Here is a 15,000-nt window from a genome sequence, read left to right on the forward strand (position 1 = left end):
TTGACCGAGTCAGTACTGGTCTCTGGTGACACAAATGCACGGTACACAGAGTGTGTACAATGTACAGATCTGTGTTGGTGTGGTTTGTGTCTGTCAGCGAGGTGGAGCAGAGAGAGCATGGAGACGATAACCTGGAGAGAAAGAAACAGGAGGAGGGCAAGGAGAAGAGCAGAGAGAAGGAGGGCTCCCTCGGAGTGGAGGAAATGGAACCTCCTCTCTCCCCTGTGCCCACCTCCCACAAAAACCACAGCAGCATAGACGAGTATGTGGGGGGTGTGTGTGTGGGGGGGGAGGGAGGCTGTCCGATTGTATGTATTTATCATATGTTTATATACTCGTTTGTAATCTCCTCTCTCTCTCTCTCTCTCTAGCTTGCGGGAGTATATCTCGTGTGAAGGTGTCTCTCTGCAGAGAGCACGACGGTTCTTGGAGAAAGAGACCCGCTGTCTGAGAGCGAGACAGGCAGCACTAAGGACGGCCCACCCCAGCCCGCAGAGGTCCGCTGCAAGAGGTTCTGCTCAGCCTCTCTGCCAGGTCCGTCAAGTCTAGTCAGTTTTATTTATAAAGCGCTTTTTACAAAACATGGTGTCACAAAGCAGCTTCACGAGCGCATGGGTCCAGATCCCTAATGAGCAAGACGGGGGCGAGTGTGGCAGAGACAAACTCCCTAGGTGGATTAGGAAGAAACCTTGGGAGGACCAAGACCCCAAAGGGAAGCCATGCTCCATTGGCCCAGCAACTTTAAGTTCATATTTATAGTCCTGTGTCTATCTGAGCAGTCACAGTCTCTCCAATATGGATGCTGGGCCTCAGGTAGGATGCTGGCCGTATTGGCACATGCATCCACGGCATCAGCACATCCACTGGCAACCCAGAGCATCTTCTAGCTGCTTTATGGAATTGTCTTTGTAGAAACGTGTAGTCAAGATACAGAATGCAGGTTAAATATGTAAAATCAAATTAAACTTCCATATATATAGTACACGTGCCAGTGATTTAGCATGTGGCTCCAGCAGGCTTATCCCTAGCAGTATAACTAAAGGGAGGGGCCTGGAGGTGACCACAGGCATGAGGGTACTGAGACATTACTCTGCCTTCGGCTGTAATCTTGTCGTTTTCGGAGCTGAGCGCAATCCTGCGCTTTGAGAGAGCAGCAGGTGAGATGGATTATGGTATGCAGTGAGTTCACTCGGATATTGTGGAGGACTATTTAATGCTTTATAGGCCAACAGAAGAATTTTAAAATCAGTTTGATATTTAAGCAGGAGCCAGTGCAACGCTGAGAGAGTAGGACTAATGTGATGGACTTCTCAAGGCCTAGTTAGGACTCTGGCTCTTGGATTCAAGTTGGAATGCAGCAAGTTGGACTTTCTTTAGGGACTGTTTAGAGCATCCAGTTAAAAGACAGTTACAGTAGTCCAATCTTGATGAGACTGTGGGCCAGTTTCTCTGCATCTGATACCGAACGTACATGTCTCAGCTTGGCAATATTACATGAAGTTGCAAAGGCAGCATTAGTGACATTGCATATGTGTGTGAAAAATGAAAGATGCAAATCACTAGAGACACCTAAACTTTTAGCAGGAGATTCAGGTGTTACTGAAAAGCCATCTAGTGTAATAAGAAGATTTGACCAATTGCTTCTTGCAATCCAAGAAGTAACACCTCAGTCTTATCAGAATTTAGAAGAAGAAAATTAGACGCCATCCAGTTCTTTATTTCTTGGATGCAGTTCTCAGTTTTGGTAGTAGTATTGACATCATCCAAATTAGAAGATATATATAACTGAGTATAATCTGCATAGCAATGGAAGCTAATACCATGCCTACAAATGCTTGCTAGCATATATAATAGAATAACATGGGACCCAATACAGATCCTTATGAGCATTCATTATTTTCAAGTACAAATTGGTAACGATCGTTCAGGTAGGATTTGAACCAGGACAGTGATTGACCTCAGACCTCTTTATCTGAGAATATTAAGAGATTGTTAACTACTTTAGACGGTTTCAGTGCCGTGGTGGGTCTAAGCACGTTAGGTCTTGCAGTGCCTACAGCCATGTAGCCAGGTCAGATAGGAGACAGTAGGAAGCATGAGTGTAGTTCCTATTAGATGTTCTGCTCCGCTGTGCTGTAGGAGGTGAGTGAGCTGGAGAAGCTGAGGGAGACGGTCCAGAAGGACCACACGCTCCTGAGAAAGAAGGAGGAGAGACTCGGCCAGCTGGAGACCTCACTGGCAGAGGAGGTAACACACACACACACACACACACACGTATGCCTGCACCCACACACTTACGTACAAACCCACATTAATACCTACCTGGGCTTTACAATGTTTTTCTCAGCTGTCATGTGATGAAGGCGAGCGGCTGGTGGGAGATCGGAGAGTCTCATTTGATGTCAGAGACTCAGAGACGAGCAGAGACGAGTATGGCCAAGAGGAGACGAGTGAGAGACACACTCCATGTGCATGCACAAAACACACACACGGGCAGACATTTTGAGAAGGCACTAATTTTGGTTTTCACAAAGTTTACTACCACAGTTTTTTTATGGTGGCAATGTGTATTGATTCTAGATTGTGATTAGATGAATTGCAATTAATTGCAAAGTCATTCCCTGTGATGAAAATGACTTTCTCACAAAAATTACTGCATTCCAGCTTCTCCATTTCAGCCCTACAAAATGGCATAAGATAATTTCAGTGTTGATCTCGTTAGTTCAGGAGAAAAAAAGTTAATGAGGATAAGACAGCTTGACATCAATCTGTCATGATGATTAGAAGAGAAGACTGGTTGCTTTAAAAGGGTAGTGGTGCTTTTACGTTTTCTCCTGTGAACTATGGTCACCTCCAAGGAAACACGTTCAGTCATCATTGCATCAAAAGTGTTTCACAGGCAAGGACAGTGTGGCCTTGTACGATGCACCCCAATCAACCATTTATCCAGTCACTAAGGACTTTGGGGAGAGTGCTTCAGTTGCATGAAGGAGGCTTCAGGGAGCGTCTCCTACAGTAGTGTCTCCTACAGTAGTGTCTCCTACAGGAGCGTCTCCTACAGAGGAGGCAGCTATGAGCCTCCTCACACCATCAAAGTGTGGGGTCACTCCCAATGTTGCCTAAGCAAAGCACAGCCATGAATAAGGGAAGGTATCAAAACATCCTTCCAGAACAACTTCTCCCAACGATTCAGGAGCAGTTTAGCAGCAATGAACAATTATGGACTGTTAATAATTGTACTTCATTATATCACATAAACATTTGACAAAAGGTTCTTAAAAAAATAAACTGAGGAAGCAAACTGTGAAAACTAAAAATTTGCCCACAACTGTAAGCAGCTCTAGAGTCCACTCTGGTCTTGTTGGTTCATAGTTGTCTGATGTTTTTATCTCTCTAGCAGTAATACACCCAAACCCTGGTCTTCCTCTCTGTTTCAGCACATGCAGTGCCAGTGAAAGTGCAGCAGTTAGCAGAGTCCCTGCAGCAGATCTCTGGCCAGCTGAACACGGTGCTGGGTGCACTGGGATCTCTCACTGGGAGGACCGTCCAGCCCCTCCCTCAGCCACCTCCGTCCTCCTCCTTCCCTCCTGCCCCGTCCTGGGCATGGACACCAAGCCCCGCCTCCTCTTCATTGGCCAATCAGAACAGTTTCTTACACTGTTCTGTCCCAAAAACACACGGGTCTGACCTTCATTTGAACTCCCACTGGAGCAAACTCTTCCCTGGTACGTAGAGACAGACACACCCCAAACATTAGCAGTGATGAGCAGTGGTCACCTCAGTGGGCTGCAGTGATTTTCACTAATGCTTCATTTCTTCATCACTCGTAAAACCTTTGAATACAAATAGAAACTTCTGCCTCTCCCTCAAGCACAAACCAGTCACTGCTGGAGTTATAGCCTTTTTTGCATAGTTGATGACCTCCATTGATTTTCTGTGCTTGGATAATGCCGATCTTTTCCAGTGCAAGTGTGGTGCAGTGTAGAGACCTGCTGTGTCAAATTAGCTTCAGAAATCTAAATCGCACTACCTGTATTAAGACTGCTCTGATTTTAGGAGTTTCCATGGATACCAGTGCCCGCTATCCCATGAGGGCTACCAGAGCATATTGTGGATACACTCCAGCAAGGTGACTACACACACTTGCACACCAGTGCAGGCTCGGTCACAATCTCTCACTCTCACTCACAGGGTCAGTGCTGCTGTTGATTTTGAAAGGAAAATTGATGAACTCATACAGTGCTTTTCCATTATGTGTGTGTGTGTGTGTGTGTGTGTGTGTGTGTGTGTGGGTGTGTAGTCACTCCTCTGAGCTAGATGGCCAGAGGCTGCAGAGACTGATTGAAGACAACAAAAGGTGGCTGGAATCACAACGCAAAGACCCAAATGTGTATCCTTTCACAATCTCTCTCTCTCCCTCAGCTTATACACATGTATGTATCACACACAAACCAGTACGGGAACAGAATGCATCATATTTTCACACACACTCTCTTGCACCCTTGTACTCTCCTGAACCTCTGCCCAGGCCTCTCTTCACACGCTACCCAGCTGCCCCACCCACCAATGGGCTGGTCCAGCTCGGCCTGGACGAGAACAATCAGATCAAGGTCTACCATTACCGAAGAGGCACAACCCACTGATGTCCATGTATGTCCAGTGCAAACATCAGTGGATAGACAGAATACAAACATGCCATCAGCATGTACACATTACAGGTGATGTTGCTGACAAAGTCAAGTCAGATTTAGCATAGTACTTTGAAATTCCTTTTTGATAAAAACATTATCTAATTGAAATTCAGATGGTATATCTAACTGTAATTAGTGATTAAGGTATTTCCGCCTACATAACACATTGCAGTGGAGGATTATACTTATTACGATGGCGGTGGCAGTGTTGGATGTGACTAAAACGAGCTTGAACGTCGTCTTTCCTGCAGGTGCTGAACCTGCGCTCTGGCGTGTCCCGCATGGCGGTGGTGTCCTTGAGGGAGTTGTACTCCAACCTGCAGAAAGGGATGGACCAGGAAGTGGAGGTTACAGCTAAGGTCCTCCTCCACAAAGCAGCGGAGTCCAATGGCTTCATCAGGCAGGACGTGGACACAGCTCTGGACAGCATGGTGCAGAACTGCACCCCCATTCGGAGCATGAACGCCCTTCTCGCTGGAGGACTCTGGTCAGTTAGTCTGCAGTGAGCTTTAAACTGTGGCTTTCAGATAGCAACAACAGTCACAAGAAGCTAACACAGCACTAATTTTGGCTGCTGTTTTTTGCTGCTGTTTTTACCTCTTCATTGTTCTTTCAAAATATTGCCCTGGCCTATATCAATATTTTTAGTTATTTATCCTCTTATATATTATTTTTATTGCGTTCCATCTCCGCTCTGCTGATCCAAACTGCCCTTCACAATGCTTAAAAAATAGGCTAGTTAGCTAGCTCACAGAGGACATACAAACATTTTCTGTTTAAAAAATACAGGATGTACACTAACTGGTGCAAACTAAGCAATCGAATAGAATATGATCATTTTATTGTGCACTTAGATCATACATAAGGGTATTAAGTTTCTTTATAGAAGCTAAAAGTTGTACTGTATACATTGATTGGATGGATTAATAGTTATTACCTTCTTTTTTTGAATGCCCTAATTTTTTTCCTTCTGTTTTCCTTAAAAGTCTGAATGCTGCAGTAAGAAAGTGTACTGCTCTGCACTTGGCTACTTTGGTAGAGAAGATTGGTGCTGGCCAGTTATTGTCTGGGGCGAAAGACGTCACACCGCGAATTATTCCTGTCAGTCTCCAAGTTGGCACAGGACTCTTCACAAGAAACCAGGTTAGTACTGGGATCAGAACGAGAATTCTACAAAGCTTATTCAGTTTCCCAGATAGTAATCTTTTACTGATTCTTTTAGTCTCCTAGTGTGATACTCTGAAGTCAGCAAATGCTGCTAAATTGTAGAGTAATAGAAGCACTATCGTGTCTTCTAGACACAGACAGCCTTGTAAAATTGTGCCCTGGTAAGATAAATGGTTGGTGTGCTGTAAGTTACGGGTCTCTCACTCTCGGTTCTCTCCTGTTTTGGGGTCTGTTCCTCGTCTCAGGCGCTTGGGCCGGCGTATCCTGCTGTTCCTGTCCTCCCACCATGACTTTGTTAAGATGGTGGAAAAGTACATCCCTGCCAAAGACCTGGCAACCATCAGGGACACTGTCCACACTCTGAAATCCAAGGTAGCGATTCATGTTTGGATACATGATGAGGATTTTTTATCCCATCCACTATGCCCCATGTTTACTCACTAAACAAACTTATTCACAAAACTTTTAGGTGAAACAGACTGCAATAAAAAACCATCTAAACTGTGATGGTAGACATATATTGTAAACAAATACTCGAGTACAGGGCAGTGTGTGGCACCACACATTGTATTTACAGTAGGGCATGCACAGTGTAGTCCCAGACCCAGTAGTTAAAGGACAGAGCATGGTTCAAAATGGCTTGAATTTCAAATACATTTATCAAAAAACTATTCTTTCAGAAAGTCATTCCACTGATATGCTAAGAGATGCCAGAGATAAAAAAGATAAAAGATTGACCAGAAATACTATAATTCCTATATTAATTAATAATATTTATAATATTGATAATAATCATTCCAGAGAGTTACCATAGTTACCAAATATTGTCACTTTAATTGAATGAAATCTTTCTAGGTTAAGAAAATGCCTCTGTAATAACCCAGTGCTGTCCAGGGTTGATTTATTGATCATTGTTCCTTTTAAATGTTCTTTTTATAGCGCTGGTTAGGGAACTCTACCCCCGCAAACCACAACTGGTTGAGCAGAAGGTGCTCCCTCTGCTCTGGTAGCTCCTGGGGACCTCCAGCAACAGTGGTACGGTCCACGGGAGGGGTGGAAGCGTGACGGGGCCACTGTCCACCTATGCCAAGCCCTTCATGCCCACATGGGTCCGGCGCTGCTGGACTGTGCTGCTTCCCGACCTTCCAATATTCTCAAGAGACTAAGAGAGTTTGTGAAGAACCTCCCGATCACCTGAGAGCTGCCAGCCAGACCTCCAGACCAAAATAAAGCCCAACATGGATTCTACTTGAAGATGGAGATGTTTGTGCATTTCTTACTGTGCCTGCACTCTAAATGAAAGAGAGAGGAAGAAAGTCAAACGTTTTTAACATTTTGAATTAGCAGAAAGCTAAATCCTTAAACTCAGAAGTCCTTTTAAATAACGAGCACAGATTTTAGTGAATCACATCAGGTTTAACATGCCTAGGAGCTCTGCTCTGTTTGCACTTTGAAATACTAACACTTATCATGATAACTGTTGTCATGGTGACTATAGATATATATTGTTCTATGATTGTTATTTTCTGTTGACATATCCTGAGGTAACTGTGCAGAATGTAATTTATCACATGCACAAGGAACAAGGATCTATAGTCTTTTTGTTTGGTATGCGCAATGTGACTTTTCAATGAAGAGTCTTAAATGGTTGTTTTTAAAAAAGAAAAAGCTATGATTCACAGAATTACTTTTGTACTGTATTGCTAATAAGTGTAATGGCACAGTATTAGCTTAATATATGCTGTATGATGTTGCAGTATGTAATGTACATTTTGCAGATAGATGAACACTCCTTTAATGAGGTACTAACTAATTGATTATGGTCTATGTTATAAGTGGGACCTGTCCTAGACTTTTGCATGGCCAGGTATATTGGTGGAGTAAACAGAATATGTTTGTACTTTAGATGTATTTTCATGCACAGATGTTTGAATAACTTTGCATGTAAAACAGATGTATTTTTGGTGAATTGTAACAAGCAAAACATTTGCTGAAATCTAGCATCACACTAACATACAGTAAATAGTAAATAAAGTCATGCCCAGAGCTGTAATTCTCATTCCGTATTGTGCCAGTCTTAGCTATTTCCATATCTAATGTTCAGTTATATGGAATGTTTTTCAAGATGGGGTAAAACAGAGATTGATTTTATATATATAATACAATGTTTATTTCTGTAAGCTCTAATGATTACATTTGAACACACACATACACAAGAAGATTCCATGTGTGTAACAAGTGTACTAAAGAAAAAGATATAGAGACTAATAAAAACCTTCACTACCTAAATTGCAGTGAAGTACTCAAGGCTTTCCAGAGTGTTCAACAAATCAATAAGTAAGCCTTCTCTCGTTAATCTCTTGCAAGTAATATAGGATCCTGCATGAGTAACAGTGTGTAGTAAAAGAAAGTTCTGATTTCTCTGTTTGAGAAAAGTTCAGATTTTTTATTTCATAAATCTGTGAGCAACATCTAGAGCGTTTGCAGTGCCATTACTTTTCCAAATGATCATTTATCTCATGCATAATGAGCATATCTTTGATGGTTTTGTCTCATCTTTCTGGAGGATTCTTGATGAGGCGTGTGGTCTCTGTATCATCCTGGAGAGTTCTCAAGTGTTCAGTATTAGCCACTTTTATTTCTAGGATGGCAAAAGAGAGCCAAAGGAATTCTTGTTGTCTGAACAGGTCAAACGAGCAAAATCATGTATAACTTCCTTATGAATTCTGTTCCCATACTTAAGGAATTTTTAAGTGCATAAGTCTTAATGACTGGTTAAGGATGTTTTTCAGGCCTTCATATTAAAAGTTGTGCTGTAAATAAGTGAGTCTGCAGGTATTTGATGATTAGTATTTAGTATTGACACCATGATTAGTATTTAGTATTTACACATGTCTCTATGTTCAACAGGGGCTGCATTAGTAAGGAGCGTATAATTCTGGCAGTACTGTTACAACGCCTGCCGAAATCCTACCCCCTCATGATCTGACTGACATGTCTTTTGTTTTGGTGATTTATCTAGATATGTAGCTTATACCGTGTAAAGGACATGTCTCTTTTCAGACAACCAAAATATTTTAATACACGTTTTCTTCCGAAACATTTTTTTCAAGCTATGATGAAAGAAGCAACAGTTGCAAATGCAAATATAGCTGCAAGCGGCGATTGGCGGGTTCACACACGACTAGGCATTTTGGCCTCAATAGGCAAAAAGAAGCCCAAAAGGTCCTTTAGACCCAAAAGTGAAAAGAAGCTGTTTCAGTGGAAAAAATGCTTAAATAAATCAATGTGCAAAAAAAGATTCCATTGATACACTAAAGGCCCAAAAGGTTCAAAATTAATTGTATTGGCAAAATGATTTAGATCACAGAACTAAATCACATGCTGAGATCGGCTTTGTGGTGTGTTTGTGTGGTATTTCCTGTGAGCAATAGTTTTCAGTCAGTTCTGGAATTTGGCCACTAGATGGAGCCCAAGTACAACCATACTGATATCTCATTAATCTCAGAAATGAAATAGGACATTTTGGTGAATTAAAAGGTTCATTTCTGGTCAGGCAGTGCACTTTGTTATGAGATGTAATTTCAATGTTATAGAACACATTGATCTGAATCATACATGACCCATTACTTGTCTGTATTCTGCATAACAAGATTGCAGCATGAGTTTAAATGATTTCTAAGGTTTTTGGGTACTGTAGCGCCCCCGATAGGCCAATTTGAAACAGACTTGGCATACCTCACAAGGACCTCAGGCTATAAAAGGCTTTCAAATTGGGAGTTGATCGCTTACATGGTTTATGAGTTCTAGCAATATAGGTCATATATGGCATGGCCACAATGATATAGTGGGAAAATGGACCCACCTGAAAATGTAAAAATCCAAAATTTTTCAATCAGTTTTTACCTTTAGAGTCTACAGTTTATGCTCATACCATAATTGGATAACATTCCTAGGAGTTCCTGATTCCTGAGTTCAAACTCCTCCAAACCCCCCTGATACAACATCTACAAAGAAGAAACCAGGAGCTGAAGTGACATTAACACAGTTGTTCTGTAGACGTGTTTCTCCACTTTTTTTCCCCATCTGCGTTTACGAGCACAGTGTGCGCGTTGCATCATCTCCTCCACCCGTCTAACTACACTTCTCCATCCCGGTGGTGGAGCTCACAGTGTTGGTCAGGGCGGAGTGTCTGATGGTGCAGGTGTAGCTGTGTCCAGAATTCCAGCGTTCGGCGCTGAGATTCAGGAAGCTGCTCCGTGAGAACGTGCCATCGGTCTGGCGCCGAGACGCCGTCTAGACCTCGGGACCCGCCATGGTGGTGGCGTCCTCGGACCAGGACAGGGTGGCGTCGCCACGCCCCCAGAGGGTGGAGCCTGGGAGGGAGCCAGGACCAATAGGGATGGGGGAGACGCGGGACGAGCTGGAGAAAAGGATGAGTGAGTGAGACAGGGAGAGAGATGAGAGAGAGAGAGATTAGAGAGGGAGATGAGAGAGGGTTTGAAATAAAATGAACCTTTATTGTCATTACACACTGTACGTGTACATTTGCGCAACGAAATTGGCTTACAGCCCCTCCCCCCTCCCCCCTCGGTGCAAATAGAAAAGTTTTAAATATAAACAGTTTAAATAACAGATTAAGAGCTATGATTAACTATACAGGGCATGAGCATAAATTATCTAAGCTCTCCTGTATACACACTAAGCTCTGCTATTAACATTTGCAGCATCAATTATTGCACATTGTATTTTAGCAGCATCGGTTATTGCACTTGTCCCTGTAGGCAGACAAAACATCTGCCTACCGACGAACTCTATAGTGTTTGTTTAATAGGGATATGGCCCTGTTATAAAAAACTCTATAGTGTTTGTTTAATAGGAATATGGCCCTGTTATAAAAACTCTCTCAAACCGTTTGTTCTTGTTTTGAGGTGTAACGTCTGTCCGAGGGCAGCAGTTCAAACATCTTATGTCCTGGTACTGTACTTGATCATTTGGGTTTGGGTTTTTGGCCGCTATCATATTTTACTCTTAGTTCAGGAGCAACCACAACTCTAAATAAACAAGTAATTTATCATGATTTATTAGCTCTCAATAAAGTCACTTTATTGTTGTGAAGATTTAATATGTGTTGCTTTAAGCTGTTTAAACATTTGCTGATTACAGTTATGATTTTATGTTGACAGTTGTGACGGGTGCAGCGTGAAGGACGAGACACAAATCCTTGCTTGACAACAGGCGGCACGTTTAATGGACAACAGATGGCGCTGTATGCGCACGTACAAACTCAACTGGCATTGAATCACGTAATGTCATCTGAGATACACAAGAGGCAAAATTTAATATCTTGAAAAGAAGACTTCAGCAATGTCAATAGGCGCAATATCTGTCCCATCATGTTGTTAGTGGTGAATGTCACTTGTCCATTGTCTCATGTAACGTTTGTGCTGTTTTGCATCACTCTTAAAACACTTGGCTATACTGTCTTTCTATTCTACAGTGCTGTGCATGGTTCAATCTACTAGTTCACTGAGCAACTATAAACTGAATATATTTTAGATTTAAACTTCATTTTCACTCCAGATGAAATGCTTACACATAGGAGTGAAACAGGCCTACTTATATTTATATTATTTTGTTGTTTCCACCACCAACAACAGAACAGTGCAGGTTTTACTTCAACTGCTTCTTGAAGAGTGTTATCAGAATATCTTAATAGGTGTAAGTGTTGCAGCCATATGTTAATAAAGAAGTTAAGATGAAAGATTTGAAAGACAGGTTGACAGATTTTAGAAAATGCAGTTTGAAGAATAGCTGAGGTGGACTATATTCTGCTTTTGAGTCATAGAGGTAGATACCAATAGCTCGAACTGTAAAATAAACTCCCATTTGTTTACTATAGGCAAAATAGACTGCTAATGATTCCCACTCAGCTACTCTGCATTTGGCTACCATTGTAAGCTTTGAAAACCAATGCCTATGGTTATCACAGCTTACGTGAAGTAAGAGCAAGGATAAAAGATTGAACTTGTGCTGAACTAACTTTTGAACTTGTTCAACAGAACTTTGAACGTGACACTGAACAGAACTCGTGTCATTTTAACCAGTCCTACTCTCAGCTGGTGTGGCGTATCTGTTTTCTTCATAGATCTGTAGCAGTGAGCCCTCACTGTTATCTCGTTAGCCTTACTTTTGCCTGATACTTCCATCAGAAATACAAACATGTTTTTAAAAGGCATTTCTAGTACTAGGACAGGTTGGTTCGTTACTAAAAAACAACATCACTTCATTAGACTGCCACCTCAGGCTAGCTAGCTAACTAGCGTCAGCCACTTACCTTCAAAATTTCAGAGGTAGGATGAAACGTAGAACTTGAAACCCTTTTCAAGTTTACTCTGTGGCGTTGTACTTGATGCTCTGACAATACGACGCACATCGTTGACGGTAAACTTCGGTAACTCCAACCGGATATACCAACCGGAAATATAGTAACATCCCTACGCCAAACAGTTTCAAATGACAGTAAAATTGACCAATCATATCTTCCCTCTTAGTGGGCGGGCTTAACTGTATGATAATTTCCGCCCGCTGTGGTGACGCTAGCTGACGTTAGTTGACGTGCGCGTTGTTTACAAGGACGAACAAGGAGTTGTGGACCTTATTTTGTTGGAACCTTATTTTGCTTAAAAAGTTATCTAGTACATATATTATTGTTTATTGCGTTTCTAAAGCTGTACTGTCTCAGTTTTTTATTTTTTATTTATTGCAGTTAATTAGGAAAGGGGTGTGGGGGAGCGGGCCCACTTTTAATGGTCACGGTTCGCTACTGATATATTATATATACGGTCTCTGGTATGAACCCTTTGGGTACAAGCCAGGCTGCATCAGGTTATTGTAGCAGCCTGGCTGATTTGGTGTTTTGGTTTTAAAAAATAGGAAATTGTGATATGACTTACTACTCAACTTTGGAACGTTTGGATTAGAATGTTTGGTTGGGAAGGTGGAATGTTTGGATTCAGTTTTGATGCTGAAAAGCTCAGAACAAGTCGCAAGACATTTTGCTCTGTGGATTACTATCAATACAAAACTAACAAATCTCTCAATTTTTTCTAGATCTTTCTCTCTTTCTATTCTTTCTATTTTTCAGGTGGAGAATGAGTTTTTACTCTAGGAGAACCGACCAGCCTAGGCCTAGGCAGGAACAGAACCACTTCATAGACACACCAGGTTTTACCACTCATGGTGAGAAAAATACATTTTCATATACTGTACATAATTTTATACTTCTATGTAAGACAGTATATTAGTTATTATGAGTATGGATTCCATAGGCTTATTCATAATAATTAAAAGTTAAATATACACATTTATATAGTAGGTTTCTAAGGTTCAGAAAAATAACATGTATATTTATTCTACTGATGACTGTCAAGCTCTGTATTTCATGTGTACATGATAATATAATTAATGGAGCATGGGTTATTTCTTTGATTTCTTTGACTCAGCACAATTTTCATAAATCTTAACACTGTCCATGTGGCCATGGAAAAAGTAAATAAAAATAAACACTTTTAAAAAGAAACAGATTTCTAACATGACATCACAAATTCTTAGACATTCTCCCCACATTCTAATGACATCACATGGCACCATAGCCCTTGTTATAATCACTTGTTCATTGGGAAACACGTACAAGGCATTTGAGCCTCACTGGGAGGCGTGCTGGGTTTCACTTTACCTGCTGTGGGATTTTCAGGTGTGCCCTACAACCCCCAAGCGACAGTGATCCACACGGATCCCTGTGGACCAGCACCCTTCCCTCACAGAAGGACGGCGGGACCCTCAGATGTCGGCCATGTTAACATCCCTGTAGAAGGACCACTCCACACTGGTACTGTGTAACACTGAAGATTACATGCGTATTCAACAAACCAAATAACCATGCATGATGAAGTAGAAAAAAAACATTTATTACATTTGTTTGTAAGGTCTGGCAGAGGTGCAGAACCATCAGCTTTCTGCACATGACCTGACCAGTAAAACATCAGTTTTATCAGAAAATATGACATGACATATTCTTCAACATTGTAATGAATTCAAATGGCACTGTAGCCCTTCTTATAGACCTGATGATCTTAACAGTACACATTCCTCTGTGCCCTGGGTTGGTGTTTTGCATTTAGGCCCTGACATGGAGAGGCAGAGACACCTTGCTCAGCCCCATGTTCAAGGCGAGGTCCTGAAACAGATGGATCCAGTCAACCTCCAGCCTGCTGGTGGGTATTTGGGTATTTTGGGTATAACGTTGCTTTGTGTGGAATGCTACGGTTGCTATGGACGCTATTATTGCTATGGAATTCTATTATCGGCTAGTTAGTTAGGTTAGCCTAGCGAAAGGTACCACGGAGAGTTTAGAGACAATATGGCGAGGTGATCTGTCTACTGCACTGTTATTCGTATAGTACATAATCTTTTTCTTAATGTTCATTCAACATGACAGCAGATGCCCTTCGGGGACCAGTTGGAGAGCAGTTGATCCTGGAAGAGGATTGCGATGAGAATTATATCCCATCTGAACAAGGTACATTAGCTGTCGCATACTACCTGTTACAGTTTAGGACCCCGGATAAAACTTTACCAGAGCCGGAGTGGCTAATCGGGAGATTCGGGAGGATTCTCGATGGGCCGGCTCATGTCAATCTCTAGTTTGGGCCGATTGGGATGGAAAAATAATTTTGGGCCGGATTTGGGCATGAAACTCCCGGGCTGAAAAAGTGGCCCACTCCGGCCCTGAACTTTAATATATGTTACTGAAATGGTATAATTTAATATCCACCATTGATAAAGTCTACAAGCTACAACAGTTCCATCATTTAAAAACTAAATTATAACACTGACATAATAACTTAATAATATATAATAATATTATAATATATAATAATTATTATATTAACAACACAGTTCCAGTTGGGACTCCTGTATGTTCGTCCAAGCTATAGCTACACTTTATAACATAGATTCAATCTCCATGCATTATGGACTTAAATATTTGAATTTGTGGGATTTTGTCTTGATTTGAAAATATCATACTTCTTGTCGGTATATTCTTCTTATCTGTATTGCTCCTCAGATATCCATGATT

General features: G+C 41.6%; 2 protein-coding genes across 2 annotated transcripts in view; both read left to right on the plus strand.

Annotated features, from left to right (window-relative positions):
- LOC143487510 (uncharacterized) overlaps positions 1-8,496 on the plus strand; it is a 16,408-nt gene extending 7,912 nt beyond the window's left edge. Inside the window, exons 15-25 of the mRNA XM_076986446.1 lie at positions 98-226; positions 372-534; positions 2,140-2,247; positions 2,348-2,450; positions 3,438-3,725; positions 4,057-4,129; positions 4,301-4,390; positions 4,529-5,178; positions 5,678-5,834; positions 6,104-6,230; positions 6,798-8,496. Of these exons, the coding sequence (XP_076842561.1) occupies positions 98-226; positions 372-534; positions 2,140-2,247; positions 2,348-2,450; positions 3,438-3,725; positions 4,057-4,129; positions 4,301-4,390; positions 4,529-4,643 (1,069 nt within the window). The 3' untranslated portion in view covers positions 4,644-5,178; positions 5,678-5,834; positions 6,104-6,230; positions 6,798-8,496. The remainder of the gene's footprint in view (positions 1-97; positions 227-371; positions 535-2,139; positions 2,248-2,347; positions 2,451-3,437; positions 3,726-4,056; positions 4,130-4,300; positions 4,391-4,528; positions 5,179-5,677; positions 5,835-6,103; positions 6,231-6,797) is intronic.
- A 3,980-nt stretch (positions 8,497-12,476) lies between these two features.
- The window catches only part of LOC143487511 (uncharacterized), a 16,722-nt gene continuing 14,198 nt past the window's right edge, over positions 12,477-15,000 (plus strand). The window contains exons 1-5 of the mRNA XM_076986447.1: positions 12,477-13,100; positions 13,615-13,749; positions 14,042-14,134; positions 14,359-14,439; positions 14,989-15,000. The exon at positions 14,989-15,000 is cut by the window's right edge and continues 100 nt beyond it. Coding sequence (XP_076842562.1) covers positions 13,013-13,100; positions 13,615-13,749; positions 14,042-14,134; positions 14,359-14,439; positions 14,989-15,000 — 409 coding nt within the window. The 5' untranslated portion in view covers positions 12,477-13,012. The remainder of the gene's footprint in view (positions 13,101-13,614; positions 13,750-14,041; positions 14,135-14,358; positions 14,440-14,988) is intronic.

Source organism: Brachyhypopomus gauderio, unplaced genomic scaffold (genome assembly GCF_052324685.1).
Source record: "Brachyhypopomus gauderio isolate BG-103 unplaced genomic scaffold, BGAUD_0.2 sc47, whole genome shotgun sequence".
Classification (NCBI taxonomy): domain Eukaryota; kingdom Metazoa; phylum Chordata; class Actinopteri; order Gymnotiformes; family Hypopomidae; genus Brachyhypopomus; species Brachyhypopomus gauderio.